Here is a 15,970-nt window from a genome sequence, read left to right as displayed (position 1 = left end):
CAAGGATGAGAGCCCGGGCTCTGCTGCTTCCTGGCCACAGACGTCGGGGCCATCCCCTCTGCTGGTCCAGCTTCAGTGTAGTGGAGGTTCAACGGGAATAATGTGCACTACTGGGCATTAAGTGAAACAATGTATGTAAAAACTTAGGGCGGCAAACCCTCAGTGAATGGTCGCTGTCAGCATCATCAGAATAAATATCGTCATTATTATTATCATCATTGTACCAAATGACAACAGAGGCTTGGCCCCTGTTATCCTTGTTTTCTGTCAGAGAAGCGTGAGATGAGAGAACAGGAAGCTCCAACAAGGACAAAGAAAGACCCTGTGTGTTGGTCGGTGAGCCAGGATTTGTGAAAGGTGGGGTGGCTGGGCAGAGGGGGTCATTGGCTAGAAACTGGACCTAGCGGGTCAGTGGAGCAGCTCAGTGATCCCTCCTCATCGGGGGGAATGAGGAGCTCCCTCTCATTCGCGGCATAGCTGAGCCCCTCTAACCGTCACTTGGGGCCAGGGAACCAGGGGTCACTCACCGCCATGACCAGCTCGAATGGGTACTCGTGGACGCGGACAGGAGGCTGGTACTTCTGCACCATGTTCTTGCAGGAGCGCCCACAGGAGCCACTCAGGCACAGTGAGCACAGAGCCCGGGTGACAGGTGACTGGTGAGGCAGAAGCGAGAACCCTGCCCGCTGCTCCCCATGCAAGGGGCAGGACCAGCCCCTCTTGCCCCACCCACGCATCTCCCCACCTCTCAAAGTGATGCGACTGGTCTGATCCCCACATGACTCCAGGCCAGACCCCAAACACCTGCCCTGTTCATTACCGACCGCCCCAGACCACACTCACCCCTCCAAGAGCAATCAGCACCCCCGAACTTTCCTTGGTCCCCACCCCTTCACACTGAGGCATCAAAGCACTGCCCACTGCCACTTCATGAAACACACATTCGCAATTCTCACACTCCTACACTTCACCACCCACGCACCCTACAGCTCACCACAGGCGTCCTGACCCTACGGTCCCCCCAAGTATCATTGCACCCGCCCTCCCATTTTCCTCCAAGACATCCTGACATACACACACTGTCTTCGCCACATTTAACACGCGCGCTATCTCACACGCATGCACACCCATGCACGACTCTCCTCCCACGCGGGACTGCCCTTGCACACACAGGCGACTTTGTACACACACATAGCTCCCTGGGGCATGCACGTACCCACCTCCAAGCACACACAAATTCCCTGTTGTGCACAGACGTATTCGCACACACACTGATGTGCACACACACACACACACGCACAGACTCACAGGCACGCACAGGCCCCCTCAGCCCGGCTCACACTTACCCTCAGAGTCTCCGGGGTAACAGCCCCGGGGCAGTGCGGAGCTGAGTCCGCCGGGGTCTCGGCGGCCGCCTGCCTCTAAGCACAGTGCCGACCGCAGCTTCCGACCCTGGGGAGTCCGGTCCTGCGCACTCTGGGTCCGCCCTGCCAAGGAGGGGCCAGCGAGGCGGGAGCTAGCCCCGCCGGGACACAGCGCTCCAGGACCCGGGACAGAGATCCCGGCCTGGCCCCGCCCGTGGCCTGGCCCTGCCCACGCCTCTCTGCCACTGGCCCCGCCCAGGTTTACCTGTCTCTGACAGGACCCTTCCCACCCTGGCCCCGCCCCGCCCTCCTTCCAGATTGGCCACGCCCACTATAACCACGCCCCTGTACTCGCCCCGCCCCTAAAACTGCCAGCCTCGGGAGACCTCCCCCCAAAGCACCCCCCCAATCTCGTTCTGCTTCCAGGCAGACCCTTGCCACGCCCATCCCCGCCCCTCCTAGGACAGTTTACTTTTGGCCCCTTTCCTCACTAGGATCTGAGCCACGCCCTGCCAGCTGGCCACAGCCCAGGGCCCTCCTGGCCCGCCCGAAGCCCCGCCCACTCACCGCTCTCTCCCTGTCCACGTATGGAGCTCCTACCAGGTGTCGGGCATTTCAGGCACAGGGTAGTTCTTACTGAACAAAACAGGCAAAATCCTTGCTCGCGTGCTGTTTTCATTCTGGAGGGAGACAGACGTTAAATAAATAAGGCAGATACATAGTAAATGAGATGGTAAAAAACACCAAGGAGAAAAATATAGGCAGTGAAGGGTTTCAAGAAGCCAGGGGAGTGAGGGTACAATTTAAAACAGGATGGATTGAGGGCCTCCCTGGGAGGGTGACATTTGACATCATCCTCATTTTAGCTCACATCCAAAGACTTCTAACCCTCCCAGGATCCCCAGGGACCAAGCCTCTCATCCAGGCCCTCCCTTCCCATTCCCCATGTGTTCGTTTGGCCTGGGGGAGCCAGGAAGCTGGCTCTGAGCAGCCTCACCATTGTGTATGCATTCATTCGACTTTTACGGAGCACCTACTATGTGTCAGAACTGGGGGACATCACCCATTCTCCAGGGGGAATCAGCCAGACAGAAACGCTTGCCCTTGCGTGGCCTGCAGTCCTGGGCAGGAAGAGGGTGTCCAGGGAGACAGAGCGCCCGTTAGGAAATGTATCGTTGCATCTTGTGATAACCACCCCGTTTGTGTCCTTCCTAGCAGGTGCACATCCCTTAATCATTTTTATTCATTCATTGTATTTATTTGTGGGTCATTGAGGGTCTCTTCCGGGACACTGTGAGCTCCACGAGGGCAGGGACCATGTCTGTCTAATTCATCTGCCCCCGGGTCCGCAGAAGCTGACTGGGGACCTGGCACACAGTAAGTGCTCAGTGCGTTTTCTTGGTTAAAGTTATTTTCTTGGTTAAAGTTATCAGGAATGGAAATGGAGCGCAAAGTTCCCATGCCTGCCACAAGGTGGCAGCAAACGACAGCCTCTGACTACTGCGTCGCCCCAAGAAGAGGAAGGCGAGAGACGGGCTCCAGGGATGTTTCGCTGTACCCCGGGGTGGTCAAGGAAACTCGCAAGCCTCTCCTGAGCATCGGTGCAGGGCGCGAGGTGGGCGCGAACACTCAGCTCTTGTTGCAGCACGGAAGGCCTTAAACCGGCACAGAGTGACCGCAGGACAGGATGTTCACGCCTGGAAGGACGGGGCGGAGCGTCCAGCTCCCGGGGCCGCCCTCAGCGGACTGCAGGGTAACAGGAAGGCTCCCGAGTACCGCTCCGAGGGGCCCAGGAGCCCGCCCGTTAAACACGCCGCCCAAATGGTTCCTGTAGGTGGACAGGTCTGACTGCGGGCCGGCGCATGTGAGGGGTTCTTCCAAGCGCCTGGGGGTCCCAGAAGGCTTCAGAGAGCAGCCTTCCTGGGTAACCGTGCCCCCACGTGTGTGTCCTCCGCCGCAGAAGGTGACAGCGTGGGGAGCAGGAACGGGCGTGGGAGATGCAGCGAGCGGGGCACAGAAGAGCCTGGAGGAGAGGGGAGAAGCCCGGAGGCTGCGGGGAGGCGCCGGGTTTCCTGGACACCAGCAGCGTCTCCCCTGCCCCCAGCCGGTGAGGACGTGACCCTGGGTGGGGGCGGAAGGGTGTGACAGCCGGGTGGGTGCAGGGTGCCCGGAGTAGAAAATGGGGCCCAGAGGAAAGGGAAAACCTAGCTCCCTCTCCCTCCACCCCAAGGGAAGCGAACTGATAGCCCCGCCTACCACGTGTTACCTATTATGAGCTCCGCACTTACCAAGTATTCTTGCCATTTATTGAGCACTTATTTGGCACATGCTGCACCCGGCACTGTTCTAAGGCTTTACAAACATTCACACATTTCAGCCTCAAAAACAACCCCTGTGGTGTTGAAAATGTTTTGGAATTTCATAGAGCTGGCATTCGCACAACAGTGTGAATGTGCTAAACAACAGTGAATTGTACACATTAAATAATAATTAATTTTACATTATATGACTTTCACCTAAATCAAAACAAAGCAACCTTTAAGTTCAAAGCTATTTTAATCCTCATTTTAGAGATAAGGTGACTAAGGCACAGACAGGTAGAGTAACTTCCCCAAGGTCACACAGCTGGTGAGGAATTCCAACGCAGGGCTCTGGTTCTCCAGTGCTTCTTGCCCCAGGGCTGCAGTGAAGTACCCAGAAGATGTGCCTTCTTAGTCTGAACTGCAGATACCCAGGCATCCTGGCCTTAGACTGAGAAGGTTCCAGAAAGACTCAGCCTCTATCTGCTGCCTCCTCCTTGCCCTGCAGGAATGACCAGGCCAAAGCTGCCTTCTGGGGAGGAGGTTTTTGAAAACTCCAGAAACCACCGCTCAGCTCTGAATATCTCCACCACGGATGGGCCACTGCCACGGGAAACTCAACCAGTAGTAATGCATCTATTTGAGTAAAACACTGGGCCCAACGCACATGCCTCCGGAAGGCGACCTGCCGGGAAGTGTCCTCAGAGGGGTGGCTCAGACACCAAGAGCAGGTGGGGTGAAGGGCGGGTAGGAGTGAGAGGGTCCAGGCTCCAGACCCTTGTGGGGACACAAGGCCTTGATCTGGGCCCCAAAACACAGAAAGGCCCTGGGTGTGCTGAAACACACCACATCGTGGTGAAACACAGCACAAAAGTTCCCATTTTAAGTGTACACTTCAGTGGCTTTTAGGACCTTCATAAGGTGATGCGACCATCACCACTCACTGTCTAGTTCCTGGGCATGTTCATCACTGCAGCAGGGAAGCCATCCATATCAAGCAGTCACCCTCATTCTCCTCCTCCCAGCCTGCACCGCGTCTCATGTGCCCCCGGGCTGCGTCTAAGTCCCTTCTTCCTCCTTCTCAGAGGCCGTCTGGATTGGGGAACCTCAAGGGCCATAAGGGTCATAGGCAGGGCAGCTGTGTACAGGGGTGCCCAGCTCCATGCGGTGGTCCTCATCATTGGGCGCATTGGATCGAACAGGAGTCTGGGGAAGCCAGACCTCGGGGGCTGCCCGGCTGGGCCCTGCCCACCTCGACCCCCACCCCCCTCAAGTCCCGTCCCATCCACACGTGCTCCAGGAGTCCACCTGGTGCTGCATGTGGAGTCAGGGTCCAAGGTGCAGGCCACCTGCTCCCCAGGAGCTGTCAGTGAGGGGGCAGCACAGCCGAGGCACGCGGGGGCCTCCCCTGGCGCTTGGAGGGGGCCGTGGGGCAGAGCGGTGCATCAGGTCAGCTGCCGTGAGACTGGCCCTGCTTCCCTCAGTGTCTGTGGCTGCAGTGTCCCCTCCTGGAAGATGGGGTAATGTGGACAGTCTTCAGGCTTAAAAAGGAAGGGAACGCTGACACGTGCTACGACGTGCGTGAACTTTGAAGGCATCATGCTCAGTAAAAGAAGCCCGGCCTCAAAGGACAAGCACTGTGTGAGTCCCCTTGTGTGAGGTCCCCAGCGTTGTCCCATTCAGAGACAGTAGGGGAGCGGCTGCCAGAGGCAGGGGAAGAGGGGGTGGGGAGTGAGGGTTTCATGGGGCCAGAGTTTCAGGTTTGCAAGTTGAGAAGGTTGTGCCGGGGGATGGGGGGGGGGGGTTGCCCAGCAGTGGGAATGTATTTAAGGCCACTGAGCTGTACACTAAAAAATGGTTAAGATGGTAAGTTTTATGTTCTGTATATTGGACTATGATAATAACAGGCTCATAATGAATAAATCAGTAGGGTTAAGTAGTGCCCGCTTGGAGGGTGGTACCATCCCCCATGGGACTCTGTCAAGAGGGTGGCGTTTGAGATGGGGCAGTGTAGGAAAGTGACGACTCTGTTCTGCTTTTGTGTCAAGGTACTGATGTACAGTCTTATGAAGGTTTCACATAAGCAACATTGTGGCTACTACCTTCATCCATCCTATCAAGTCCCCCTCACACCCCTTTGCAGTCACTGTCCATCAGCGTAGTAAGATGCTAGAGTCGCTCCTTGTCTTCTCTCCTACACGCCTTCCCCGTGACCTACCTATGTTGGGAATGCTCATTATAATGCCCCTTAATCCCCTTCCTGCCCCCACCCCCTTCCTTTTGGTAACCGCTAGTCCCTTCTTGGACTGTGAGTCTGCTGCTATTCTGTTCCTTCAGTTTTGCTTCTTTGTTATCCTCCCCAAGTGAGGGAAATCATTTGGTACTTGTTTTTCTCTCCTGGCTTATTTCACTGAGCATAATACCCTCTAGCTCCATCCACGTTGATAACTCTGTCTTATTAAACATAATTTTTGTTCCATGCAACCCACCCGTATACGCTACGGAAGTCAGTGGTGTCTCTTGTAGCCATGCAGCGGTGCGCTCCTCACCACCATCAAGTTCTAGAACATCTTCATCACTGCAGAACGAAACCCTGTAACCAGCAGGCGGCTCTCTCATTCCCAGCCGCTCGCCGACTGGCTTTCTGTGTCTCCGGGTTTACCTATTCCGGACGCTCCATATAAATGGAATCAGACGCTATGCAACCTTCTGCGTCTGGCTTCTTTCACTGAGCATCGTGTTTCCATGGTTTGTTCACGTTCAGCAGGTGCCAGACCCCATTCCTTCTTATGGCTGAACGGTTTGCACTCACAGCGCTTCAGACACCAGGTGGGTGGGGGTTTTTCATCACCGACGACCAATTCTCCAGCGCTCAGGACACCAGCTGGGGGTCCTACAGCTCAACTCGGTCCGGACACTAACTACTGGAGTTAGTGCGTGCCTCATTTTGGTGGTGGTCAGCAGGAGCTCTGTCCACAGGCAGTCCACACATGGCAGCTTGCTGCTTCAAAGCCAGCACGGGAGACATTCCTAGCAAGAGAGGTATCAAGTCAGTTGTGGACATGACACCCATCCCCTCACTGAGTTTAGTAGGTTAAAAGCCAGTCATGGCACCCACTAGAATGACCATAATTTATAAAGAAAGGGAGGGAGGGAGAACGGGGAAAGAAAAAACAGTGCTGGTGAGAATGTGGGGAAAGGAGGACCCTCACACACCGCTGGTGTGACTGCAAAACGGTGCAGCCACGGTGGAAAGCAGGGCAGTTCCTCAACAGGTTAAATGTAGGTTTCTTATATAAACCAGCAACTCCAGTCCTAGATAACAGCCAAGAGAACTGAACCTAGGAGCTCATACACTTGTACACACATGATCACAGCATTTCCGCAATAGCAAGAAGGTAGGAACAACCCAATATCCATGAGCAGGTGAATGAACAAAGAACAATGGGTTTTTCATAGTTGTACTGTGGAACATTACTTGGTGACACAAAGGACTGGGATTCTGACAGATGCTACAGTATGGATGAACCATGAGAACTTCAGACTAAGTAAGAAAAAGCCAGACACAAAAGACCACATAGGATTGTAGGATCCATGTATAAGTTACACCAGATTGAGTAGATCTATACAGACAGATATGTGATTTTCAGGGGTCTTGGGGAAAGGAATGGGGATAACTTTTTTTTTTAGTAACAGCTTTATTTTCAATAGTCAAAGTAGAGAAATAATCGCCCATAAAAAGATGAATAACGGGACTTAAAAATGACTTGATGGGTACAGGGTTTCCTTTTGGGGTGATGGAAAAGTTTTGGAACTAAATACTGGTTATGGCTATACAATGTGAATTCCAATGTCACTGAATCGTACACTTCTCAGTGGTTAAAATGGTAAACTTTGTTATGTGTATTTCACCATATTAAAAAGCAAAACCCACACTCAGAGGGAGGTGACTACACCAGGGGGTGCCACTCATGGGGCACACTTTAGAGTCTGTCCCCACCATTTTTATTCATGATACTTTTTTTTACTCTATTTATACTTTTTGTCTTTAAAGTCTGCGTGTGTGATCTGTATCCTTTATTTGGATCAGTTAAGCCACTTAGAATCAATGTAGTTAACATGTTTGGTTTTATTGATACCATGTTATTCTGGGCTTTCCATTTGTTACACCCATTCTCTTTTCCTCTCTATTTTGTTTTAGGATATTTTAGCATTCTCCTTTTTCCAGTTAGTTTGGAAGTCATACACTCTGTTTCTATTATTGTATGTTTACCAGCGAATTTACAACAGGCATACTTTCACTGAGGTTGGCTGAGTAATGACCCTAAAGATCTCCAGTCCCCAGTCCCTGGAACCCGTGGATGTGACTTCATACGGCGCAAGGGCTCTGAAGATGTGGTTAAGGAGGCAGAGATGGAAAGAGAATTCTGGATTATGCAGGTGGGCCTAATGTCATCGGCCCCTGTGGGGGATTTGACCAAAGAAGGCTAGGTGCCTGTGGCTTGAAGTCAGAGGAAAACGGCCAGGAACCATGGAGTGTGATTCTAGAGTCTCGGGAAGCATGGAGAACTGGCCCGCAGAGCCTCCGGAGGAAGCAGTCCCGCTGCCGTCAGCATGGTGAGCTGATGACGGGGGGTCCCTTCCTAGCTGTAAGGGACATGTGTGTCGTTCTGAGTCATCTGTGTCACACCAGTAATAGGGAACTAACACGCCTACGAAAAGTCTGATGTTAACGAGCCCATCTCCCTGCCATGTGGTGCCGGACTGCAGAACTGACTGCCATTGAGTCCCTTCTGATTTAGGCATCATCGTCTGGTGTGTGATGTCTGTCTGGGTTTTTTTTTCTTTTTTAATCCCGGACGGTACTTTACATGCAGTTTTTACCGCTTTCTTCATCACCCATTATTACACGTCAGACTTCTCCTCAGCTCCCTCCCTTCTGCTGGAAGTACTTTGTTTGGTGGAGTTGGTGGGGAGGCAGGGGGGCCACCAGGGGCGCAGACATAAGGAGCTGCTCTTGTTCAGGATTGTGCCAGGGCTGCAGTCTGGATAATTTATTCTGACCTAATTTTTGGTTCACTAATTGTATGACTGGGTTTTATCTGTTGTTTGTCCTTCGAATTTTTACTTTCAATGACATTTTTCATTTCTTAAGTTCTTTTTCACATGTGCTGGTCACTTTTCTCCTGTGGGTCTCCCTGCAGATCCCGAAGATACTGTCTTCCATTTTTTAACCTCCCTAAGCATGTTTGGATGGAAATGACCTGGTGTCTTCAGTGCCCGAGTCTCCAGGTCTGCGCTGTCCGGTCGGCCTGCTGGGTCTCCCTGCTGGATGCGTCCTTTGTGTGCCAGGTGGGTGCGCTGCTGAGGGAAATGCCTTTAGGGAGGATTTATTGGCCTCCATCAGGCACTTGGGGCTGGAGGGAATCCAGAATCATTTTTAATGAAATCCACAGCCCAAGGTTTTCAGGAGGACCACTGTGACTATGTGAACTCGGGCTGCAAGATGCCCAGTGTCTCAGCGTGTGATTTCAGTTTATCAGGGAATTGTTTTCCTTTCCCTGAACACCAAGGTGATGGTTTTGTTTCTTTTTTTGTTTTCTTTTTTTCCCTGTCCCTGTGTTTGGGGAAAATTGTCTACTGGGTGTAGTCTTTTGGAGCTTCACTTCATGGGGAAGAGTCACCTACTAGGCAAAACCTTAAACTGACCCTTTTAACCTATGGGCCCATGAGGAAGGAAATCCCAGCTCAAGTTTGTGAGTTTTGGCAAATACCTCAGGCCACAAGTAGTGTAGGTGCTGGGATTACCTTTCTGACATCTCTTGGTGTTTGCCTGAAAATTACTTACCATCATGTTTGCTTTTTGATGCTTTTAGGAAGATTCAAGCCATTTTATCCAGCATTTAGTTGTCTACAAATCAAATTATATCCTGTCTTCTCAGATTGGAAATGGCAGCTCAGAGCAAGCACAGCTTTGGAGCAGGACAGGGCCAAGACCTGAAGAAGGAGCTGGGTATATCTGGAGAAAGAGTCTTTACTTATTTTTCTTTTCCCTGCTAAAGAAAAATAAATAATGACAGAACAAACAGGCAAGTGATTTCAGTGTTTTGGATGGACTGGAAGTCTCCTACAGGTCTGTGAAGAAGGGCTGCTGTGGGTTAATCTGATGGTGAACACCACAGCAGAAGGCATAAAAGACACCAATAGCAACTCACACCGAGGAGTAGAGGCGGAACCGACATGGACCATTTTATTTGCAGGAGTCAAACAAACCACCTGGCAGGGAGTTGCAGAGGGATGCACACACTGGCCTCCTGCCCGTGAAAATAACAGAACACAAAAAGCCGTAGCCATGCCACGTACGCAAGACATTCCACTTCTACAGAAATCCCCCCAAGAAAATAACAGTATGTTTGTGCATAGAATTTCAGCTACACAAAGTGTTATGCAAATTATTTGTAATAAAGAAAAAGCACTGCTACTTGCCTGAGATCACATAAGGCACGGTGACAGCCTCCTGGTCTCCCTCTAGCCCCATGACCGTGCAGCGTTGCCTTGGACATCTAGTGCGTATTGTTTCCAAGTTTCTTTCAGATCGTGTCGATGTAGAAGTGGATTCGCGCTGTGCTCATCGACCTGCAGTGTGCTTCGTCACACAAATGTCCTGGTGTTGTGCAGTGTCCGCCCAGGGGCTGACCTCACTGTCCTGGCTGTGCAGCTTCCCTGTGTAACGCTACTCCATTTTCTTTCCATTGATGAATGTGTTGCTTGCGCACCATATCTTCTTCTTTTCTATTTCTCTGCTCTAATAAACATTTCTGCAAAAAGCGTCAGTGTACATACATCCCTGTTTTATGTAGGGTAAATTCCCAGAAGCAGGGCTGCAGACTTAAAAGAGACTTTTCCCTCTTTGGATTTAAAGGATACAACCATTGGTGTGCTGGAGCCTTCTTGTATTGTCTTGTGTTAAATTTTCAGCAATTCTACTAGCTGGTTGTTAAATACAACCACTATTAAAAATTATCTTAATCTACAAATTTGTCATGTCAGAAACAAAGGTAATATTATCACTTCCAAATTGTTAATACATTATGTGCTCTTGCTATCTTTGTTCATACCTCTCTTATATGAACAGTGTAAGTGCAACACAGTGCATCTCTTCCTACTTTCCTGTTCAGCGATAGCACATTAATGCATGAAATCAACCACGTGGAAACATGGAAATTGGCAGATCTTACAAATCAGCCCCTTCCCCCTTTTTCCAAGTGCCAGTTATTAAAGTTACCAGCTCACCCCTGTGTACAACTGGATTCCCCTCCCAAAAAAAGCGTATATGTACTAAGTTACACTTCCACCAGAAGTAGATTGGATCTCGCCTTTTTAATATTTTTTCGTGGTGGATGTTTCGTTAAGTTGTATGTCTGCACACACTGCAGATGTTGGCCATTGGTACACTGTGAGTTGCCTGTTTATCCTTTGGCTTATTTTGCTACTGGGTTGACTGGGAAAAAAAGGTGGATGGGAGTATGAGGAAAAATAATTTGGAGGTTTATCTTGTGTAGCAGACCTAACCCTTTGCCTGACGTTTATGGCAAATGTTTTTCTCCCAGTTCCTCTATTGGCTTTGCTTACGATTTTTTTTCTCCCCATTCCAAGTTTTTATATAGTCCAATGTGTCTACTTTTTCCAGTGTCACTTTGAGAGCACCATTAAAAAATTTTTTTAAAGGAATTTTTGATATAATATACACTCTTATGAAGGTTTCACATGAAAAAACAATGTGGTTACTACATTTACCCATATTATCAAGTCCCCCCATTCCCAAAGCAGTCACTGTCCATGGGTGTAGTAAGATGCCACAGGCTCACTGTTTGCCTTCTCTGAGAAAGCATCCCCCCCTTTTGTTTTTTTTTATATCGTTAATGTACAATTACTTGAACAACATTATGGTTACTAGACTCCCCCTATTGTCAAGTAGAGCACCATTTCTTAAGAGAAACATCTCTGTGCCCAGGCCCTGAAAGGCTGTCGTCACGTTGCCTTGTCACATGCCTGCGTCTGTGTGGGGCGTGTCTCCGTGTGTGTCATGACCGGCTCCTGTGTCCTCCACCCGTTCTTAGTTTCCCCATGTGTCAAGGTGGAGTTGAAGGAATGATGGATGTGCCGGATCCCCTAGGATACCCAGAAAGGTGCAGTAAGTAGGGTGGTTATTCTCTGGAGGGTCTGCAGCGCCCATGATTGATTTTATTAGGAAATTTTTAAATGAAGCTCTCCCATGGGTCTCCTTATAAAGTGTGGGGTGTAGGCGGGGCTCTGCGCTGGCTCCCTGGTCCACCTTGTATGCTGCACGACGAGGTCCTGAGGCAGGGCCCACCTCGTCCCCCAGGTTAGAGTGTCAGGCGAAGCTTTCACACCCACAGGAGGGGCGCCTTCCCTAAAGTTAGCCGAGGGCCCCCGCGGCCTGGACCTCACGGCGCACTGGGCGAGGGGGCCCGGCCTCCCTCGGTCAGAGGATCTCGGCGGCGGCAGCCCCCTTTGCCACCAGACCGAGCCTGGGCGCGCAAACCACAGAGAACAGGCGTGCAGGCTGAGGCTTGCTTTCGGGGACTTTACTCAAACACTGTAACCTCGGGAGGGAACGGCTGGGGGTCCCGCGACCACCCACCCCGTTTAGCAACCCTCGGAGACCAGCGCCGAGGTCACGTGGCTCAGAAACCTGTCCAGCGAGGCGTGCAGGGCGGCGCTGAAGTCTCCGGGGTAGTGCCGGGCGAGGGTCACCAGCAGGCAGTGGCCCAGGAGCTGCGGAGAGAGGAGTGGTCCCATCCGGGTGCGCCCACGTCCCCACCCTTCCCGGCGGCGGCGAGCCGCGGGCCCCGGGCTCACCTGGAAGTTGACCGGGTCCACTCGCAGCCTGTGCGCGTGCAGGTCGCGCAGAGCCGCCAGGACGCAGGGTAGGTCGTCCAGGTGGGCCACAGCGAGGGTCAGCATGTCGCCCACCTTCTTGCCGTGGGCTTTGACCTGGGCGGAGCCGGGACTCAGGTCCAGGTGGGGGAAGTAGGTCTTGGTGGTGGGGAAGGACAGGAAGGTCCTGCGGGGAGAGGAGGCGGTGAGATGCGCCGGGGCTTCGGGAGGAGGGGCATCGGAAGGCGGGGCGCCTCCCCGCAGGGCGGCAAGGCAGGTGGGCCCGGCGGGGGACCGTATGCACCTCTCCAGGGCCTCCGTAGCGTAGACCCCAACGTTGCCTCCCAGCTTCCTCCAGAACGCGCGCACCAACTCCCGGTCCGCGGCCAACAGCGCCATGGTGGGCGGCCACCCGCCGCCCCCCGCGCATGCGCCGCCCGGCCGCGCGTCCCGAGCCCGCCAGGGGGCGCCGCAGTCGCCCTGGACCCCGAGCCCCTGTTTCTGTAGTGCGCTCTGTATGGGAGCTGATATTATGTTCTATCATTACCAGGTAACACTGAATTGTAGCCCGGATTTTGGAACTGAACGGCAGCCTCTTACCTCCCTCCACCCTCAGTCTACTATGACACCTCCCTGAGTCTGTTTTCTCATTTATTATATAAAACGAAGATAACAATTTCTGCCTCCTCCCAATGTGGTTGTGAGAGTTAAGTGAGTAAGAAATGTCAAGTGCCTGGCTCTTAGCAGATGTTTGTTTTAGGACAACGAACGTTTATTGGGTGTCTCTGTATCCTAATAGTGCAACACTCAGTCTGCGCCCAGCACCGCTCTATACCCTTTCTGTTGTTGTTAATTGTGGTAAAATTCATTTAAGAAACTTTACCATCTTAGCCAATTTAAAGTGTACAATCCAGTGTCTTTGGTTACACACACATTGTTGGGCAACCATCACTACTGTCTGGATCCAGAACTTCTTCCTCGTTTCAAATAAAAACCACCCATTAGCAGTTGCTCCATAACCTATCTCCAGCCCCTGGCAACCACCAGTCTGGTGTTTCTGTGGATTTGCTTGTTCCGGACATTTCATATAAATAAGAATCATACAATGTATGGTCTTTCGCGTATGGTTTCTTTCACTTAGCACATTTTCAAGGTGTATCCACCTTGTAGCATGTATCAGTACTTCATTGCTCTTAATGTCTGAATAACTTCCCATCCTATGGATAAACCACAATTTATCCATTCATTGTTTGTGGGTACATGGCTTGTTTCTATTTTTAGCCCATCATTTGTCCTAATAATAAAGTAAGGAAGACTGCCTCTTACTGAGAGCCACCAGCTCTGCTAAAAGCATCACCAAAAGGAGCATGTGACATGCCATCACATTTTCAAAGGACAACTTTTGGGCCCAGGGAAAAAATGGCACTGCTCTCAACTGGAGATTCAGGCTGGACAGCTGCTGGGACTGGACACCTCAAGGTGGCACTCTGAAGCTACAGGCATTAGGGGCCTGCTCCCCAGGGAGGAAGCACCTCAGGGTGCAGTCTCCCTGGCCCTGGCTCTCCTATTTACTGCACCACTGGGTAGAGTCAGTAGGCCTCAGGGATTGCCAGCCTCCTGGCATGCAGTGGAAGCTAAGCTGGGCCCAAAAACTGGGTTTCCAGACCTGCGATGGCCTGAAGACAACAGTGTCTTGATGACCCCTGGCATCCTTGTCCTGGATGGTACCATCTAACCTAGCTCACTGCTTCCTGCCTCTGCAGGACCTTCCTGTCCTTCCCCTCCACCAAGACCTACTTCCCCCACTTGGACTTAAGCCCCGGCTCCACCCACGGCAAGAATGTGCCATCCTGAGGGTGGCATCTGGTAATAAGGGCTCGTCAAGAAATCGCCTGTCATCTGCAACTGCACTGCTCACCCCCACTTTCAGCTAGACTGTTTGGGAGGCACTTGATGGGGAGGGACATTTAGTGCGACTTTGAAGGAGGATGACCTCCTTTTTCTCCCAACATCCCAACTCTGCCAGGAATCCTGGGAGTGCTCCCAGGTCCTAGCCTGGAGGCCTGCCAGCTCAGCAGCAATGGTGTGCCTGTGCTATACAATGTCAAGATGGAATAGGAATGCCTTATTTGAGTAAGCCTTTGTTGAATCTGCAAGGTTCTGGAAAGACATGCAAGGAGGCGTGAATGTGCTCAGGCAACACTGAGGCACGGCCGTGGCTTCACTGGCTCCACTCCCCTCCTTCACCCCTGCCCTCTCTTTCACCCTCCGTGGATAGATCTTCAGTCCTCAGTAGGAGGCAAGGAAAACCACCCCGCTCGTGGCACGGTGGCGCACAGAGGACCCGGGCCCACACGGGCTGCAGCCGCTCAGACTTTATTCAAAGGTCAGAAAGTGCAGGCGCGCTGAGCACAAGGGGGCCCAGGAAGGGGCAGGGGCGCCACGGCTCCAGCTTAACGGTATTTGGAGGTCAGCACGGTGCTCACGGAGGTCAAGAACTTGTCCAGAGAGGCGTGGACGGCAGGGGTGAAGTCCTCGGGGTGGTGGCTGGCCAGAGTCACCAGCAGGCAGTGGGAGAGGAGCTGTGGAGAGACCGCGTATCAGGGGGCACCGGGCACAACCGCGGGCGATCCACCTCGGGACTCTCAGCCCTGCCAGGAGGGTCGCCCTCCATCCCAGCTCTGTCCCGACCGAGCCCGCGAGCTGACCTTGAAGTTGACGGGGTCCACACGCAGCTTGAACGCGTGCAGGTCGCTCAGAGCCGACAGGGCGGTCGGCAGGTCGTTCAGGTGGGCCACGGCGTTGTTCAGCGCCTCGCCCACCTTCTTGCCGTGAGCCTTGACCTGGGCGGAGCCGTGGCTCAGGTCGAAGTGGGGGAAGTAGGTCTTGGTGGTGGGGAAGGACAGGAAGGTCCTGCGGGAGAGGGCGGCGGTGGGTCGGTTAGGTGGGGATGGTCCAGGACAAGGACGCCAGGGGCGGTGGGGAGAAAGGAGGGGCCTCACCTCTCCAGGGCCTCGGCGCCGTATTCGCCGGCATGGCTGCCAACCTTAGCCCAGGCGGCCTTGATGTTGCTCTTGTCTTCGTCAGACAGCACCATGGTGGGATCTTCCTGGGTCTGTGTTGGGACCAGAAGTGGGCGTTCGTGGAGGGCGCGGACTTTTATGCCCCGGGCGCGAGGGGCACGCCCGTCCGGGCCGTGCTGGTTGGCGGGCGCGGTGCGGATGGCGCGGCTTGGCAGCGACGGCAGGGGGCGCAGGGGTCCTTGTGTCGGGGCCTGTTTGTGTCTCCTCGCACCCTCTGCTTCAAGCCAACTGCACCCACAGCCCATGAAGCATTTTGGGGCGGGCTGGTTGAGGTGGGTCGATGTTAGCCCGCCACTTGGGCTCAATGACACCCTTTAGGTCG

General features: G+C 52.9%; 2 protein-coding genes and 1 long non-coding RNA gene across 6 annotated transcripts; 1 reads left to right on the top strand and 2 right to left on the bottom strand.

Annotated features, from left to right (window-relative positions):
* Nucleotides 1-2,905: 2,905 nt before the first annotated feature.
* Nucleotides 2,906-12,123, top strand: LOC108410261 (uncharacterized). Of its 4 annotated transcripts, none has more exons than XR_012121804.1 (5): nt 2,906-3,206; nt 3,325-3,471; nt 6,172-8,281; nt 8,869-9,016; nt 9,541-12,123. It is a non-coding gene; the product is annotated as an uncharacterized lncRNA (long non-coding RNA). The 4 variants fall into 4 exon arrangements; XR_012121803.1 differs by having other exon boundaries at nt 2,908-3,194; nt 4,173-8,281; XR_012121802.1 differs by having other exon boundaries at nt 2,909-3,206; nt 4,173-8,281; nt 9,607-12,123.
* A 134-nt stretch (nt 12,124-12,257) lies between these two features.
* LOC108410256 (hemoglobin subunit theta-1-like) lies at nt 12,258-13,019 on the bottom strand. The gene is made up of 3 exons (XM_017681230.3): nt 12,870-13,019; nt 12,548-12,752; nt 12,258-12,463 (listed from the first exon to the last, which is right to left on the bottom strand). The coding sequence occupies exons 1-3, from the start codon at nt 12,962-12,964 to the stop codon at nt 12,335-12,337; spliced, it is 429 nt and encodes a 142-aa protein (XP_017536719.1). The 5' UTR covers nt 12,965-13,019; the 3' UTR covers nt 12,258-12,334.
* A 1,906-nt stretch (nt 13,020-14,925) lies between these two features.
* On the bottom strand, nt 14,926-15,908 carry LOC118968999 (hemoglobin subunit alpha). The gene is made up of 3 exons (XM_037001809.2): nt 15,568-15,908; nt 15,274-15,478; nt 14,926-15,147 (listed from the first exon to the last, which is right to left on the bottom strand). Exons 1-3 carry the CDS (start codon nt 15,891-15,893, stop codon nt 15,019-15,021), a joined length of 660 nt encoding a protein of 219 aa, XP_036857704.2. The 5' UTR covers nt 15,894-15,908; the 3' UTR covers nt 14,926-15,018.
* Nucleotides 15,909-15,970: the final 62 nt, after the last annotated feature.

The sequence above is a fragment of the Manis javanica genome, chromosome 10 (assembly GCF_040802235.1).
Source record: "Manis javanica isolate MJ-LG chromosome 10, MJ_LKY, whole genome shotgun sequence".
NCBI classification, from domain to species: Eukaryota; Metazoa; Chordata; class Mammalia; order Pholidota; family Manidae; genus Manis; species Manis javanica.
Note: the sequence above shows the minus strand (reverse complement) of the source record. Positions and strands in the feature narration are given on the sequence as shown.

Excerpts from the sequence above, each read along its gene's own strand:
- LOC108410256 (XM_017681230.3), bottom strand. The coding sequence starts at position 12,964 with ATGGCGCTGTTGGCCGCGGACCGGGAGTTGGTGCGCGCGTTCTGGAGG. Across the intron at positions 12,753-12,869 it reads GCTACGGAGGCCCTGGAGAG|GACCTTCCTGTCCTTCCCCA; the intron begins GTGCATACGGTC and ends CTCTCCCCGCAG. Across the intron at positions 12,464-12,547 it reads TGGACCCGGTCAACTTCCAG|CTCCTGGGCCACTGCCTGCT; the intron begins GTGAGCCCGGGG and ends CTCTCTCCGCAG.
- LOC118968999 (XM_037001809.2), bottom strand. The coding sequence starts at position 15,893 with ATGGGCTGTGGGTGCAGTTGGCTTGAAGCAGAGGGTGCGAGGAGACAC. Across the intron at positions 15,479-15,567 it reads GGCGCCGAGGCCCTGGAGAG|GACCTTCCTGTCCTTCCCCA; the intron begins GTGAGGCCCCTC and ends CCTCTCCCGCAG. Across the intron at positions 15,148-15,273 it reads TGGACCCCGTCAACTTCAAG|CTCCTCTCCCACTGCCTGCT; the intron begins GTCAGCTCGCGG and ends GTCTCTCCACAG.